The 18992-nt window shown below is 34.4% G+C and overlaps 1 protein-coding gene across 1 annotated transcript in view; it reads left to right on the forward strand.

Annotated features, from left to right (window-relative positions):
• The window catches only part of LOC149416552 (cyclin-dependent kinase-like 4), a 104139-nt gene extending 86444 nt beyond the window's left edge, over nt 1–17695 (forward strand). The window contains exons 3-9 of the mRNA XM_089640812.1: nt 13126–13245; nt 14088–14253; nt 14931–15038; nt 15465–15607; nt 15828–15923; nt 16003–16140; nt 17274–17695. Coding sequence (XP_089496938.1) covers nt 13126–13245; nt 14088–14253; nt 14931–15038; nt 15465–15607; nt 15828–15923; nt 16003–16140; nt 17274–17396 — 894 coding nt within the window. The 3' untranslated portion in view covers nt 17397–17695. The remainder of the gene's footprint in view (nt 1–13125; nt 13246–14087; nt 14254–14930; nt 15039–15464; nt 15608–15827; nt 15924–16002; nt 16141–17273) is intronic.
• The last annotated feature ends 1297 nt before the right edge of the window (nt 17696–18992 follow it).

An 18992-nucleotide genomic window follows, 5' to 3' on the forward strand; every position in this document is an offset into this window, starting at 1 on the left:
TCAATAATATATATACAGATCTCAATTTTATGCATCTCGTGCGAAAATTGTTTAAATCCATGTCGAAATCTTTACTACGCATTTTTGAATTTCGATTTGTTTAAATTCTACTTAATTTTATTGTTACTTATATGAGCTTTTCCATTTCCACCCGTACTTTCTATCTCCCTGTCGCAGATTTGAGTTTTTCCTTTATCTTTGAATTTTATTTTTATCCGCGACGTTTTCTTGCACAATTTCTTCTTGATTCTTATGTCATTTCTGATAACTCTTATAATTACTCATTTTCCAAGTCGTATTTATTAATTTCACGGATAAATTCGAATTGTATCGCTTTTCTCCACATGGATCATTTCCTATCTCCGTTCTTTACCCTTCCTTTTATCTTTTCTTCACTTTTCCCGATGTGTGTGGTCTGCTGGGAAATTTCATACTTCATTTATTATTAATTAATATATAGTTTTCCACACTTCTATGGGAGATATACCTAATTAGACTCTGGGATATCTGTCATTTTTATTGTTTTATTCAATCTCCGCCCAATTTTCTATCTTTCTCATACCAGGATTCACATAAAACATATGCATTGACATCTGTTTACGTTTAAAATTTTGGTACTAGACTCGTAAATTTAGTTTAATTTCAAACCTATTAATTTTAATCTCTTTTGCCTAATCTAAATACTTCCATAAGGTCCACGTTAAAGTTAATCGTCTCTCCAATCGTTTATTACCTTAACGTAAATAAAAATCATGTTCAAATTTTGATTGTTTATCCTTCAAAATATACATGAGACCGCCAACCTTTTATCTTGTTTCGATCCCTCTGTAATATTGGGTAACTCTAATATATATCTAACCTAATAATTATGTAAAATGTCTACTTTTCCTGAATCTAATCTATCGCTATATGTTTAGTTTTACTGTCTTCTTCTGATACTCGATTTTCACGTCCCTAGGACCTTCGTAGCAGTCCAAAATCTCTGTATTATCCTTCCATTCGATCGCCGCACTTTTCTAAAATGTGTATTTTTTTTTGCGAGATTTTTCATTCAAAATTGATTTACCAATATGTCCGTTTCATCTTAAATTGATAACGATTAATTTCCATTGTTTCCAACACTCACTCCTCTCTTTAGTACGATTTTTATCGAACATGACACCCTCCTTCTATCATAAATAATTGCACTACAGTTGAAATTCCGCCAGTAACTTTCCTTCGCTTTTCCCGTCCTTTTTTTATACTATCACGTTTATAATTTTTTTCATTGCATTTTTGTGTGTGCGCTTTACAACTTGTAAAACTTCCAAGCACCCGATTTCAATGGTTCGATACCCCATAAATGTCTCAGTTATTGTAAACATTCCCAGAAGTTTGTCACCTTGAAAGTCGATGTTGACCCTAAAGTGCGTTCACCTCTAATTTCTGTGAGAATCGAAATGTCGTTAATTATCTTTTTTATTGCCCGATCCACAGTTCATTCCTTTGTCTGTATTTGGTGTACGCCTCTCCGTTCACTGATTGGTTACTCAAAATTTTATAGCTCTTTGTTCAGATCTATTGGTTGACAAAATTCAATATTTATTTTTAGGCCTAGGAAAGGGGAAGTACCAGTCGTCCTAGACGATTTTACGACCTCTCTGCTTTCGTCCCGGAACCTTGATTTAATTTCAACTATTACAGGTGTCTACTACAAGCAAGCTGGATCAATTCTTTCTCCGCCAGATGTCGTTAGCATGTCCGTTTTCATAAATAATTTGCATATTTTCTTGCAGCTATGGTTTATCTGTTTTTTTTTTTTTTTCACTGTGATTTAAAGCCTTTCATCACACGCTTCAGCAGCTTACAAAACCTACATTTCTACAATAGAATCCGGTATACAGCATAATGTTAAAAAATATGGTCCTACGTCAATTCTCAAAGAAAATCTCCTGCCATCCCTGATCATATGATTTACGGTGAAAGAACTGCTAATGACAGTAGAGGAGTAGCCAACTTATTTTCTGAGTATTTTGGATCTGTATTTTCGAATGCTCAACCTGCACATACAAGCAATGCCAGTCTTTGCTCTAATTCAAATAGCATAATCAACTCAATCAAGATCAATGAAGACATCACATTCAAATACCTTAAGTCCATTGATATCAAAAAGGGGCCAGGGGATGATCAACTTCCAGGGATCTTCATAAATTATTGTAGTAAACAATTGACAGCCCCCATTTTTGTTATTTTCAAACTATCGCTATCTGAAGGAACATTTCCCTACAAGTGGAAAACAGCCTTGATTACCCCAATATATAAAAATGGCAGTAAAACTGATGTCTCAAACTATCGACCTATATCCAAATTACCAATACTAAGTAAAGTATTGGAAAAAATTGTTTACGATCAATTATATTCTACTATCTCACCCTCACTCTTAAATAATCAACACGGCTTCATGAAAAATCGCTCCACAACTTCAAATCTTGCATTTTTTACAAATTTTCTTCATGCTCAAATGGATATGCGATGCCAGGTAGATGCCATTTATACGGATTATTCTAAAGCATTTGACCGTGTTAATCATTATATTCTTTTACAAAAGTTATTAGGTCTAGGAATTCACGGTAACCTCTATAGATGGATCGCATCATACGTCAATAATCGTCACCAAATCACGGTTGTCAATGGTTTTGCATCTTGCTTAACGGAAATCGTCTCAGGTGTGCCCCAGGGGTCGCATCTTGGACCACTCTTATTTAATATTTATATAAATGACATTTACGTTTGCTTTAAAAATAGTTACTTTGTTTTATACGCGGATGACATGAAAATTTATAAAGCTATACAGTGTTTATCCGATTGTATGGAATTGCAAAGCGATCTTGATAATTTGTACATATATTGTGAATCAAATTTACTGTCCTTAAACATATCTAAGTGTCACTCGATTACATTTACTAGAAATAAAAACAAAATCATCTATCCATACAACTTGAATAACAAACCTTTACAACCTATGTCTACGTGTAAAGATCTAGGTGTTTACTTAGATAGCAAATTAATTTTTGACAAGCACATTGAACATATTATTTCAAAATCCTACAGAATGCTAGGTTTCTTATTAAGAATATGCAAAGTTTTCAAAAGTGCTAAGACTCTGAAAATGTTGTTTTGTTCATTGGTCAGAAGTCCACTGGAGTATGCTTCCACAATATGGAATCCTCAATATAAGGTATACATAGACTTAGTAGAAAGTATACAGAATAAATTTTCGAAACATTTACTCAAGAAACACAACAATACTACAAATAATATGTTAACTTTACAAAAAAGACACACATTGTCAGACCTGTTGTTTCTACATAATCTGCTAAATAATAAAATAGATAGTCCCGAATTGCTATCCGTCATTGGTTTAAATGTTCCAACGAGGCGTACCAGGCACACTACACTATTTCATATTGAAGCCAACAATACCAATGCAGCAAACAATTCAGTTATTACTCGCGCAATCACAACATACACCCATTACGAAAAATTACTACATTTAGACATCTTTCATGATTCCTTTCTAACATACAAAACTAACTTATTAAATTTCTTAGCATGACATACATATTTCAAAAATATTTTCACATCATTTTTCAAAACTCCTATTTATTAACAGTCAATTACAATTCGTGAGCTTATTATAATTCTTGTTTTCAATTCATTTATTATTTATTATTTTTATTATTATCCACACACTTCCTTCCTTTTATAACAATCTCAGGCGAAATCACGTAATGATATTTTATGGACGTACGTAATAGGTACTACAACTATGTAATAACTAAAAATATCTAATTGTATCTAATTGTACTGTGTATGTCTTAACAAATAAATAAATAAAAAAAATCGATATTATATTACATACTAACATTATCTTCACTTATTTTTCCATATTTTTAGAGCTGCACCATCTTTGTAGATTTAGTCCAGTGTTGGTCCTAGCAAGACTAGAAGATCTGAGTTCAAGTTACAATTGCGACCGTTAATTTTTTTGTAATTTTCCGTGCCTTTTCCCGTTTCATGTTTCATTCGGAGTTGTCAATATGATCTGATGCATCGTTTACAAATTAAATAAATTACATTTTTGCGCATGCTTGGTTTCGAACTTCCTCTGACCTGCATCCGAGTCATCTTTCAGAGGATATATACACACTGAAAGCACTTTACACTCTAGTATGTGTTCTTTTAATACAAAAATGTTCTTTACGAATCTATCTTTATTGCTTCAGAAAGCTTTCAAGTTTGTCCCAATTTGATATACGAGGATAATCCCGAAATTAAAGTCTCCAAAGCGCTGGGGACGCAGGAAAACTCTTATGTGGCTGTTGGCAACAATGTTGTTTTTGTTTCTTCACTCACTCCCAAGCAAGTCCACGCACACCTCACTGAACGCTCAATTTAGGCTTGGCAGGTGATTGGTTTATTGATGCTGGCAGCAGAGGCGGATTTGCAGTCTTGGCCGCCCTAGGCCCCAGACCATGTAGCCGCCCCTTTCTCAGTACCCATCATAGGTGTGGCGAGGGCGGCTGCGGGGCGTGGGGGCGCGCTGTGTGCTGTGTGTGAACACGCTCTTGCATATCGCCATTTAATATTTTGGTACTTAGGAAGTAATTTCTTGTTATCATCTGTGACTTTTATGTCACGATTGGCCGCCCCTAATATCTGGCCGCCCTAGGCCCGGGCCTACATAGGCCTAAGGGCAAATCCGCCTCTGGCTGGCAGCCTTTTGTAATTGAGCTTCATTTATGAATGGAGCTCTCGCCGTGTTGTACCGCCAAGTGCGAATTTCGCGCAGTTATTCGGTTTTTAAAAAATATATATTACAATCATAAACAAAAAAATATTTTTCTTTACAAAATATACAAATAAATAAAATACCTACAGTCACAAAAAAAAATACAAAAAAGATAGTATTTCAGTCGTATAAGTTGCTGTAGGCAGCCCACTCATCGGGTAGAAAAAAACCATCCCCCAGGTACTTTACACCCTCAGTTCACGAGACATGGAGATTAATTTCCCCGAACCTCGTCAATTTACAATAGGATACCAAAAGGTGTTGAACCAATTAAAGGGAATTGGGGAGTCATGCATGGAAATCAAAAACGTCTGTAAGTGCGAAGAGACGGGGGAGACAGTCATTTTCCAACTAGTCAGGCGCAAATGTTGGACAAACTATACATTTTGCATTTTGGTTCTTGAGTTTTCCCGTGGCAACATTCATAAGATTTTCGGGAAAGCTGCAATATCGAAAGGTGTACGCAAGATGGATTCCTTGAAAGTTCACACAAGACCACAAATGCACTTCAGCAACGACGACAAGGTAAAAGATTCAACGCTTCCTTAAAGACATGGCGGCGAGCTTGTTTGACATGGGTGTACAAAAATTGACACAGCGCTTACAAAAATGCATCGACTGAAATGGCGATTATGTAGAAAAGTAGATAAATATTCAGGCTTTAAAAAAAGTAAAAATAATATCTAAATAAATGTTTCTTTATGTTTCTAAAAAATATGAGAAATATCATAATTTTGTGGTTGTAACCGGACACTTTTTGTAAACCGAGTAGATTTGCCATGTATTGCAATTTGCAATCGCGTGTATTTCACATGCAAGGTTTTCTAGGGAGCTTTAAATAATGTAAAAGCTATGCTAATTACTTGACCTCATCCTTATCTCACGACAATGCATAATGTGGAACAGGAACCCGCTGCACAAGTCCGGTATTAACCCTACCGGCACTAGCCCAGCGAAAACAATAAATAACATGAAACATTCGTTACCAAGCTCGAATACTTCCTATTACTCCCAAGTCGATACCTAGCATTACCGTGGTATCTCGGATATTAACTATGAAAACGAAATAAACAAAAACATTATATTGAAGACTCAATAAAGATATACTTTAACGAATCGTTATGGGAATCCCATAATTCCCTCTTTATCCCTATTGTCAATCAACCCTGACATTAAGCAACCCTGTTATCGAGAAGTGAACGATATAAGTATAGAAGAGGACTGGACTTGAGAACTGGACTGGACAGGACTGAACTTGTGGACTGGAGAAGCAGATTTCTTACAGTCTGCTGTTATTATTATTTATTTATTGACGCCCTATTGGGCTATTAAGTACATAACAATTACAAATTTCATTTTTAACAACAGTATAAAACAAACAATAGAAAATCGAAATAAAATATAATGATTTCTAATACATTATTTACATTTAAAAAGTGGTGAACTTATTTGGCTTTAAATGTTTTGAAGTTTAAATTAAATATGTCAGCGACATCACTTAGTTCATTGCCCAACCTATATATTCTTTCTAACACAGAATTCGTAGTGAAGTTATTGTTGTAGAATAAAATATTCCGTCTAGTATATTTTGGAGGTATGTATATGTAAAGATAGCAAATTTATAGTGTCAGGGCAGTCCAACCTTGAATGAACAATTTTATATAATAAAAGGAGATCAAATATTTTTCGCCTTTCAGATAATTTCAATAAGTTAAGTTTACTGCGTACATTGACATAATTGATTTCAATAACAGGAATACTAATTTTGAAATAAAACGTAAAAATTTATTTAGAATTTTTTCAATTTGTATACAATGATAGTTGAGATGAGGACACCAAATGGTTGAATTGTATTCAACTTGACTTCTAACCAGAGACGTGTATAGTAATTTTATAGTTTTTATGTTATTAAAGTCTAAAGCGATTCTGAGAATAAATCCAAGCATTTTTAATCCCTTACTGGTAATGCTATTAATGTGATTCAAGAAGCGTAATTTGGAGTCAAAGATAACTCCAAGGTCATTGAATTCAAATACTCTTTTTAGATTGGCATTGTTAATTGAGTAGTCCAATAATAAAGGGGTTTTAGATCTATGGAAACTGATCTTTGGCATTTGTTGATATTAAGATGTAATTTGTTTAAGATTCACCATTCATAAAGTTTATTTAAGTTCATTTGTAGAGTTAAACAATCAGAAGAATTACCGATCGATTTAAACATCTTTAGATCGTCGGTGAATAGAAGAAAGTGAATATTATCGAAAATTAGTGAAATGTCATTAATAAATAGTAGGAAAAGAATTGGTCCTAGGCGGGAACCTTGGGGGACCCTACTTAAGGCAAAAAAAGTATCCAACATGAACGAATACCGAGGCACCCAAATCCTTCAGTAACCAATAAAATGACTGCTGCCCAAACAATGGAAAGGAGGAATCGAATAATTAATATTACTCGTCTCGTAGATTACATTCTTGGATATTTTTTATAAACTAGGTAACGTGAGTTGTCATCTTGGTAGGGGAATTTTACTCTACATTTATGTACACAATCTATGTACTTATCTAATTCCCAGCATCCATATAATAAAAAATTATAGCTGTCTCCCTCGCAATGTAGGTATACATAGATCACCCTATGAAAGCTCGCTTCATACCACAATTTGAATTAAAAATTATGTATAATATTATATGTAAATATTCGTACCTGCAAACCCGCTTTTAACCGGATTACAAATAATTTGAAGAGATTCTTTATAAATTAGCAGTACTCATTTTCCTCCGTGTACATAAAAAATAATACCCGTCTTTTTATATATTTACATATTAACATAATATACCCGGCTAATAATATTATGTCCAAATATACATACCTACATAAAAATAATATCTTTCTTATTGTATATTAGCATATGTACATACTATATACCCGGCTAATAATATTACGTCCAAATATTCATAACTACATAAAAATAATATCTTTTTATTGTATATTCACATATATACATATTATATACCCAGCTAACAATATTACGTCCAAACATTTATACCTAATAAAAATAATATCTTTCGTACACGTGTAGTATTATAATAAAATTCGGATAAATAGGAAATTAAGCAATTATATTGTAAATGGTTGAATAGTTCTAACATAGGTACCTACCCCGATAATCATTTTAAGTAACCCTTTATCGGATTTAGTTTAGGTGATTACCTACCTAAAGCTAACTAAAAAAATATATGCCCTTGGTTAAATCCCAACAAAGTAAATTGACCTTCGAAAATTTGTGAGTAAAACAATAAAATTTGTACGTATAAAATATTATGGTAGGTTTAAGGTTACAGTTCAAACACAGACGTCCCTGAATTTACACAAGAACAAAAGGTTTTCGGAATGATTTTTCAGAGAACTTTATTGAACGGAATATCTCTTATTATTTTTAAATCAAATTTTTGTCTTTTTTTAAATGGGACTTTTAAATATAATTGAACGATCATATAATAAGATAAGACGTATTTTTTTCATGAAAAAAATAAGAGCATTTGTTATGTACAGCATAGATATATGTACTATTATTACTTGAGTCTGGTCGTTTTAAGATTACCTACCCGAGGCACTAGGCCTAAGGACCTATTTCAATGTCACCATTCAGAAACAAATGTTGTAGTTAACTCGCCAATTCTTCGCCTACAAAGTTTAGCAAATGAAATCACCAATGATATCTTTAATGTAGGCCTGTAGTTTTTAAACTTTTGTATTTAGTTTCAAGTTGTCTTTACGTCGTCTTAATAATATTTTAAAGTTGATATCTAATGCTAGCTTAAATATTTTTTTGAAGATAAATAAAATAAAATTAATATCTAATCTTTTTAAAAGTTCATGCATAAAAAAAATTGTACCATACACGTTATGGCGGGTGAAGTTAACAGATTGAATTTATTCATAATATAGTCGATAACTACTAAATAATTTTACAGGGCCAAGTGAAAATTTCTTTTAACTAACCTACATTTAGTTTATTAATATTTAACCTTCTAATCTAGCAGCCCCATTGAGTCATATGTGAATAGAGTCTACATTCCTTGAAATATCAGTTTGAAATATTGTTCCTGTGCGGGAAGTAGGAAGGAGGTGTGGCGGCTGTCGATGTCGCCCGAATCCTACCGACCGCGAACGAACTCAACGAACGAGTAGAACGCAAATGCAAATGCTCCACGAGTTTTTAACATTATTTAGACAATTTACACAACTACTGATTATGGTAAAACCTCACTTACGTATTAAAGATTATACCATTGCTTTCACTATAATTTCCAGTACGACTTGTACAATATCTCTGCGTGCATGTCAGCATTTTGAGGTTATCACCGGAGACCTGTCGTGGCGAGCGCTTGTAACCTACTGATGCTCGTGATATCTCACAGCGGACAATGATCCTATATGCGTGGCCCATACTTCGAACGCCAAAGCTGACTCTATCTAAATACGTCAAACAGCCCACCAGTTTTATATTGATACGATTTGAATGAATATTACATTCGAACGATCATTGTTCTTGTGGCCCACGTACAAAATACCTCCATACGTAACACGCGATATGCTTGCCCTTATCTTCTAATATGGATTTGGGAAATTCATGATGGATAATTATTGAACAAGGGATACGTAATATTTACGTTCTTACCCGAGTTCTGTAAATGAGCGAAAAACAATTACGATGATACGATTAGCGCTTGAGTAACCACGGCGTGTATGACGCAAATATGTTATAATTATTTTATATTTGTCCCAACTGCCCGGAGTCCGTTGGATTATGATGTTATGTTGCGAGGCAGGCTGGAAGGATTGAGAAAGGGAAGTACGAGGAAGGTGGAGGTCGCAGGTTCTAATCTCGGCGTGCGAAAGTAAATTTTAGTTTATTAATTTTTGTTATTTCACAAATGAATTATAAAAATAATACATAGTAAATTTGCGGCAAATTCTAGAATGGAAGATAATCTTAGTATTGTCCTCGGTGTAAGACAACCATTCAGAATTGAAACATTGCTTGAAATGGGTTTGGTCATGTTTGGTGACAAGATCTGAATAGCCAGGTACTTCCCCACTTTACTCTTCCCCATCTCCTTCCCCTCCTCAATACCTTCAGCCTCACAACACAACACACCCCCATTAGGGATGTCATAGTCTTTTTAAAGATAGGGAAGAGGAATGTTGGAATGTATTGGCTATTCAGATCTGGTCACTAAAGACGGCTAAAATTTTTGTTTTTTTTTACATTAGATTACACAGGAGGCCATGTCATATTTTTGGCTATAAAACGCTGTGAGGGTAGGGAGGAAGGGTGGGTATGAATCTGCGGGTCAATGTATGAATCCATTCCTCTCACTGCGGAGCAAAGCGATGGATCGAGAGAGTCCGGTTGGAGAAGTCAAATGGTCTCCCTCAATCAGTCTCTCTCGATGCGGCCCGCCACACAGTGGGATGGCAAACGCATCCGCCATCAAAACCTAGACAAACCTAACCCCCAAGAACCCGGGCACCCCCTGTTAAAAAACCACAGAAAACCACTTGGGGTGACCTATGGCAGGGGTGTTGGTTATCCAATAACTAGTCCCCGGGGCGGCGGTACCCATGCCTGCCCCCAAATCGAAAGTTATTTTAAGCAATATTTCGATGCGGAATGCGGTGATCTTTCTCCGGGGTGACACTGATTATAGCTACCACTTTGGAACGTGCCACAAATATACTATGTATTATTGATATCAGTGAAATTTATTGCATATTTTTAATTTAGTAAAAATAATTTGCGCGCATTTTGTTTCGAAATTCTGGATTTTGGGATTTTAACGCTGATGTCGGTGTAAATATTCCTCGAATGCTGAAACAATTTTATAAAAGGCCTTTTTTCGTAATGAAAACGAACTCCCGGACCCCAAAAACATGTTTGACCCCTCCAACGTTTTTGGGTCAATTATGAACGGGCGTCTATATTTTATAAAATTATTTTTTATATTTATCATGCGGAAAGACTTAATTTTTTTGACGTTCGAAAGAGAAATAATAATTCTTTCCAGTTTGCCTCAAATATTTATGCTGGAATCCATTAATAAAATCCTAAAAATAACCAAAATTATTCATTAATATTTTGCTCTGCTATCGTAACAATTGGATTAACTTTAAAAATTATTTCTTAGGACAAGTTGTTTCGCAGAATTAGAACAATTCATCAAATTTCAAAGTTGATTTTCAAATTCTATGAAGGTTCTATTTAAGTTCTGTTATTATATCATTATTAGCCAGTTGTTTCACAAAACTGGAATGATGAAAGAACTTGCATAGAACCTTCACAGAACTTGAAAATTAACTTTGAAATTTGATGTGTATAGTTCAAATTCTGTGAAACAATCAGTTCTTATTTTTTATTCTATGAACGAGATAAAAGTGAAGGTACAATTTTCTTAGAAATTCCCCAAACAAAATGAACGTGTTTTCGAAATATCAAGTTCTCTCAATATTTATATGATTGGAGTAAAAAATTAAGCAAAAATGTGGTTTGCGTTTATGACAACATTTTTTTAGTTTGATTTTAAAATTATGCTATTCAGAAATAGTAATGTTTTTTTAAATGCGTACACCGGAAAGTTATTTTTATGTAGTTTCTAAAAATAATTAGGCGAGTAATTAATGCTTATGATGATTTCTTATCCTTTGTGCTATGCATAAAAATCGTGTCTTATAAACATTAATTCATCACTAAAAAATAATATTTGACATTCAAAATATATTTAACTAACAAATGTAGATATAATATATCTCGACGCCATCTAGTGGGAAATTCAGCGCTAACAAAGCCTTTTCTACAAAAAAAAAATTGTTGTTTACAGGTGAAAAAAAAAGCAGTAATTGTCGATAGTACTTGTACATATTGAATTATTTGGCGTGTTGGGAATAACCCGACGTAGCTCAGTGGTCCAGAGCAACTGAAGGGACATCAGAAGGTTTATTTATTTATTTTTACTCGGGAGATATTTTCAATTTGTATTGGATATTTCAGGCGAGTAATTAATTAATATTTTTTAATTATCTAAAAAAGTATTTGTTCTTACGAAAAATTAAAAAATAAGTTGCATACAGCGCGTTTTGAAATATACAGAAAACATCGCAAACTGAACAAAAGTTTGTGGGAAAGTATAGATTTTCAATTCATGTAACATTGAAGGTAACACATTTCCTAGCGAGAAGAATATATAGTAAAAATCAGTTCGAAGCGCTGCTAGTACCTAGTATTACAAACTGTATTAGATTGGGAACAATTGATTTGGGTCAGACACCAAACCTTTGAGCCAAAGTGATTCAAATAACTTTTAAAGTACGGGAAGTTGGTTTAAATGCCTTTCTTTCAAAGGCAAAAATTTATTGTAAATAGAGCCGTCATTGTCATTGATAATAAATAACACGGGAACCACTAACAAAATGTTACAAATACATTCCTTTATTTATTATTCAGGGTGTAACAGGACGTACACAGAGAATGTTGATGCTAACACAGTTACCTACCCACACATGCATTGCTTGCATAGAGCAAGTTTCAAATTTGTTATTCGACTTCAGAAAATAAAATTCAAGTGAAAGTGAAAAGAAATTAAGCAATTTTTTTATGTCCCACGGCTAACTGCTGTCTACCGTCAGGAGCCAGTGAGACTATGGCATCCGCAATTGGGGTGAGGCTTAAGGTAGTGGGGGGAAGGATATGTGGAAGAGGAAGGTGTGGGACTGCCTGGCTATTCAGATCTGGTCACCAAACACGGCTAAAGCCATTTTAAGCAACGTTGCAATTCTGAATAGTGGTCTTACACCGGGGCGATTCTGAGAGTATCTTCCACTATGGAACGTGCCACAAGCATACCATACTATTTTTAATTACTAAATTGTGAAATAACACAAATTCGTCAAATAAAATTTACTTGCGCACGCCGGGGTTTGAAGCCTTCGGATTGCTAGTCGAGAGCCTGACCCCTCTACCACGGAGGCCGTGAATATTTTATATTTTAAAGAATTGTAAAAATTAGAACGGGTTGAATTTTTTAAATTTCAAAGTTAATTTTCAAGTTCTGTGAAAGTTCTATTATTATTTCAGTTCTGTCAAGCAACTAGCCTATAATGATATAATAACAGAACTTGAATAGGACTTTCACAGAACCCGAAAATGAATGTTGAAATTCGATGAATTGTTCAAATTTTCCAAAACAACCCGTCCTCAAAGTTCTGAATTTTAATAAATATTGTTTTTTTTTCAGAATCTGAAGCACCCCAACCTAGTGAACCTAATAGAAGTATTTAGAAGAAAACGGAAACTTCATTTAGTGTTCGAGTTTTGCGACCACACTGTATTGCATGAATTGGAGAAATACCCACAGGTAACGTTTCAACTAAATAAAATTACGGAGTTTTAAAACGCAAGGGAAACTTATATTTATCGTGCAAAAATATTCCGTGAATTTTAAAAACTCGACTTGCGCCTGTTTCCTGCAATATGCATACACGCGTGCTGTTTGAATTTGACTTTTTGGATAATGTCGTTCGTTATTTATTGAACTAAGTTCTTTCAACTGAAAGAAATCATATTCTTGATCCTTAGATTTAATTAATTCTTATAAGATGCAATCAATTGATTCCGTTCCAGATTCAAGAAACAAAAGTTTTTAGCTATGACTAAAGACCTCATGAACTAATTAATTCCCTTTTTAATGTCAAAATTTACATGCGGACTTCCAATCTATATTAAATTTAATACATATTTCAATTCGACATTGTCAATTTATTAGTATTTTTAACTATTGCTTAGCCGTCTGACGTTTAGGAATGTCAATACATGGACAGATGCGCCAGTGTTGCCAGCGTGTATCTATTTCTTATTTAATGCATTATTAATATCGGTCTGGCTATCAACAGCGCAATCGTGCTCGGAAAATCGGTATAAAATCATTGGTAGTTAATCTTATTGATCAAGTTATCGATTTCACTGTCCTAGACCTCCTGGTGAACTTTTAAAGGAACTGTAGGGCTTAAGTATGGTGTGAGGGTTTACAAGTCTTAATCAGGCTGTCACCTTATCAATACCATGCCATCAATTAAATACCATCATAAGCAAAGTACCTAGTGAGGCCCACATTATCATATATTGTTTGTATCAATAAAAAATAACATAATTAAATAAGTTTTCATGTCACATATCATTACATGTTTTGAATGTCACCAGGGTTGTCCCGAGTTGCTAACCAAGCAAATCACCTGGCAGACCCTCCAGGGGGTGGCCTACTGCCACCAGCACAACTGCATCCATCGAGACGTCAAACCAGAGAACATCTTGCTCACATCACGAGGAGTGGTTAAACTTTGTGACTTTGGCTTCGCCAGGATGATAAGTAAGACTGATGCAGATAATAATGACTAATATTTACGGCAATGTAAAGTTGGCTTTGTAATAACCCAACTTTACATTGCCAAAATATTTTCTTTATAAGATGACATGCTTTAACTGCTACTAATTTAATTTACAATAACACTTTATCTAAAACATGCGAACACCTCAGCACGTTGTACAGGTACACCTCAACACCTCAGGTGTTGGCATGTTTTAGATAAAGTGTTATTGTAAATACTGATTATAATTACTGCCATGTTTTATTACAGGAATATTTTTTTTCCTTTACTTTTTCCCAATAATTTTAACACATTTCCAGAATAAAAAAATACATATGTATAAATGTTTAAAGCATTTTTATGTTAAGGGCACCCACAAAGGCACTAACTTTACATAAGTAATATAAAAAAATACTAATAAAATATGAATAAAAATAAACTTTTTAAACAAGATAAAATTCAACACATTTATATACTTACTATGTAGGTATACTTTGTAATTAGATAATAAAAAATAAATTTTGCCGATAACTGTACAAACAAAATAGATATTTTGTTTTATGGAAGTGTTGAAAACTGTACGCAGATTTGATGTTAAAAATTAACAGAATTTTTTGTTTTTGTTCTATGTGTGCTAGTCAAACGTAACACGATATTTATTTTTATTTTTGTATTTCAGGTCCTGGCGAGAATTATACGGATTACGTGGCCACACGATGGTACCGGGCGCCAGAATTACTGGTGGGAGACACAATGTACAGCACGCCAGTGGACGTTTGGGCAGTCGGTGGGTACCAATTACCAATCCATCTAATAGAATTTTGAAATGATAGTCTTCATGATTTTATTGGAATATTATGTAGAGGCAGAGTGAGTATCGTTCTGTGAGACACCGCCATAAAAGAAATGAAACTTAACTTTAGTTGGCTTTAGCTTTGTTTAGTAACCATATATAGTTTTAATAACCAGAAACTTTGTAACCTTTTTCTTTCTTCTCTCACTTCTTTAAATGTCACAACTTACAACATTCCCTGAATGGAAAATTATAATACCGTTAGCAGCAGACTTTTGTGGGATATCAAATTAAAGCGTATAAAACATCTTTACTTTGTGCTTAGTTTGCTGAGTAGACAACAATATAATATTATTGTGTCGACTAGTATTTTCATCTATAAGAAAGTATAAAAAAGTTTATGGCTTTGATTCCTTTCAGGATGCGTATTTGCTGAGCTTATCTCCGGTGAAGCCCTGTGGCCGGGGAAGAGTGACATGGATCAACTCTATCTCATCCGACGCACCCTGGGAGACTTGCTGCCCCGGCACATGACTATATTCTCACAAAATGATTTCTTTCAGGTAAGGTTTCAAACAAACCCGCACTGCGAATAAATCAATGCTTATATTTTGTTCCAATTGTGATGGATTCCCCGTCGAATATGAACCCTATGACACATCCCATCCTGGATTTTTAAAGTCTTCAACAATACACTTATTTAATGGAACCTCTCTACCCTGGATTTTAATGTATTTCCTTTATCTGTGTTTAACTTATTTATTACTTGTTTTTTGTCACCAGGGAATGACTTTACCAGAACCATCTTCAATTGAGCCGCTATCTAAGAAAATACCTCAAAGATATGCAAATGAAAGAAACATTCAAGACTTCATGGAGGTAAATACCCATATGATAATTCAAAATACTAACAAATTTTCAAATTGTTATTCGCTTTCAAAACTTAATTTTATTTCAGAAATGCCTTGACAAAGACCCCGCCAGGAGGTGGACTTGTGAACAGCTGCTGAGACACACAATATTCCAGAACTTCTACTACAGGTTACCGGAGTCAGAAATAGAAGAATTTGAGAAAATGAAGAGGGATAAATCAAGGGTATAATACTACCTTTCTAATTATGAATATTATTTTTTAATGACAGATTCGAAAGTTTAACACCAAGCTCGCTGTACAAAAAATTATTTTGACACAAAATTCCTTAATAGAATCCTAAACCAGTAGCATAATTTCAATTTGGGAGGCAGGTATGAGTACCGCCGCCCCGAGAACCATTCATTGGATAACCAAAACCTCTGCCGTAGGTCACCCCAAGTGATTCACTACGTTTGATGACTTTGCAGAGGTGTCTGGATTCATGGGGTGAGGTTTGTTCAGGTCTTGGTGGCGGTTTTTCATCTGCTCACCAGCAGCATGGCAGGGTGGGTCTGGAGAGGCCTCTTGAGGGAGACCCCTTGACCTCTCCACTCGGGACTGTCTTGACCCAATGCCTTGCACTAGAGTGGAAGGGATAGGTTCATTCGCCACTCCTGGTCACACTGACCCCCAGATTCCACCCATCATACCTTTTTCTTTTCCAGAACTTGTTCTCCTTTCTTTACTTTAAACAACCCTTCACACAGCATCCCTAAAGATAATATGGGTCCTGATGGAAATTATTTATTTATTTTCAATCATTTACATATTTCCCGATTTCTAAGTTATCAGAAAATAATAACCATAGCGAAATATAGACACATGGTATTTTGTTTGAAATAAAGATAAATAAATAAAACTCTCAGAAGCCAAAAAAATTGAGCATTAACAATAATAAATTGTATTATTCATTTATTTACGTATTGTATGCCCATGTGGGCTTTTACAAACATGTGATAAGTGCATAGTAATTAAGTGGAAGAGTAATCAAAAGAAAAAAATTGCATTTAAATTTGTATAGAACCTACGCAGAAGAATAGTATTATTGAGGTATGTTATTATAGCCTTTTTGTAACTATATTCCGTACAGTTGAACTCGTCTACAATATCTGCATGCAATCTAGGTACAAGCGATTATCTAAATGACTCAGTTCTAATATTATTGTTGCAATTAAAAAGATTTTGTGATTGAGTAGTTCTAGTTGGTAGGTTAAAGGTCTAAGTGACTCAGTAAATCAGGGCTGTCTATAATTCTAATAATATTTTGAAAATAAAATAAATATGCCTGTCTAATAAATAATCCTATTTCTCCCCAGGGTTCTGTTCAGATCAACACCACATCCCTGCCGCAGCTGCAACTTCCGAACCAGGACAACCGCCTGCAGCAGGCCAAGAACAAACGGAATCCCAACAAGATGGATCACCTCCCGACCATATGACTCAATTTCAACGGGTCCAATCAAAAAAGATCCTTCAAAGACTTTAAATAAACACAAAGCAGTGCGGTACCTTGTGATTTATAATTATTCTTCTTAAATAATACATTTTTATACACAAAACAATAATGAACAAAGTACCTATCTACCTTATTTTGCAATTCTCTGTAATGTGAATGATGTGATCATGCAATACCTCCTATTTAAAAAATATCTAGACAATGACGGTGCGAGAATGGCATGAGTAGATGCAAAGGCAAATGTAATTTGTTTGTTTCGATTCATCATATTATATGCATAAATCTTTTGCTGAATTTTAACATTTGGCTGCTATGTTAACTGCTGATAAGAACTTAATAAGTATCCACCACGCATAGAGAGATAATAAATAGAGTAGCGAGTGACAGGGTGACCTGGGTTGTGTCTGGTAAACTCTGGTTCTCCATCATGCTGTTATCAGATGCTCCCACTGCCGCTGTGCCCACATGATGCATAGGCGGGGCCTTAAACAATCAGCGATGTGTGAATGCGGTGCGGTGCAGACCACCGAATGTGTGGTCAATGAATGTACGCTCCGTTCATTGCCCACGGGGATAGATGGGGTCCACATGGTGACACTCCACCATAAGGAAAAATAATTAATTGACTATTCAGCTCATATGCACGCAACTTGACCATGTTCCATTTAATTGTGGGGAGGCACATAGCGTCAATAGGGGATTATCGTGTTTAACAGTCACTTGATTTTTAATGGAATTTTCCGAACTCTATATTATACTGTGTTGGAGAGAGACTGCCCTATACGACAGTTATTTTAACCTTTTTGGTAATGTTTTTGCCTCTGCTTTGGCAGTAGATATATCAAAATTTTACGGCAGAGTTGTTTGGCTAACAAAATATCTTGCACCGAGAAACGCTTGCGGGCTGGTTAAACAGCAGTTTAATTGGTCTCTAATAAAGCGGAGCTTCTTCAAGCGTCTAATATGATATCTAATAATTATATACCATCTACCCCACCATGAAAGAAAATATTTTAACAAGATCGACGGCTATCTTAGCTGTCAGTGTCTGGACATATGTATTATTTAGGAAGATTGAGGCATTGATGTGGCTTTATCATTAAATTGATGTGTTTTACCTCATTCTGTTTCAATTTGCTTTATTATTACAATTACTTTTTCCCGTGTGAAACAGCAATAATATATTTATAATTGTGTGTATAATGTGTTAATGAAAGATGTATAGTGTAGGTATATTTGTTATGAGCGCTAACTTGATAATCATTAAATAAAATTTGCCAGTACTGTAAAAAGTTGCCCTGACGATTTATAGAAATTGACAAGTTTAAATCCTTGATAGAGAACTTTTGTAAATCAAAAATGACCTACAGACTTACAAAATTATTTATGCAGAAGGCTAGAAGAAGAATTTAATAATATCGAATGACCAAACTTTTTTCTAAAACAGTCACGCCATGTTTATAAATGTATATGTTTATAAATCTGTACATAATTTGTGTTGTTTAGATGTATTTTTATGTGTAACAACTCTATTTGCATTTTAAATAATAGAAATATCATGGCAAATGATCTTATATTC

The sequence above is a fragment of the Hesperophylax consimilis genome, chromosome 16 (assembly GCF_061612785.1).
Source record: "Hesperophylax consimilis isolate HC1 chromosome 16, BYU_Hcon_1.0, whole genome shotgun sequence".
NCBI classification, from domain to species: domain Eukaryota; kingdom Metazoa; phylum Arthropoda; class Insecta; order Trichoptera; family Limnephilidae; genus Hesperophylax; species Hesperophylax consimilis.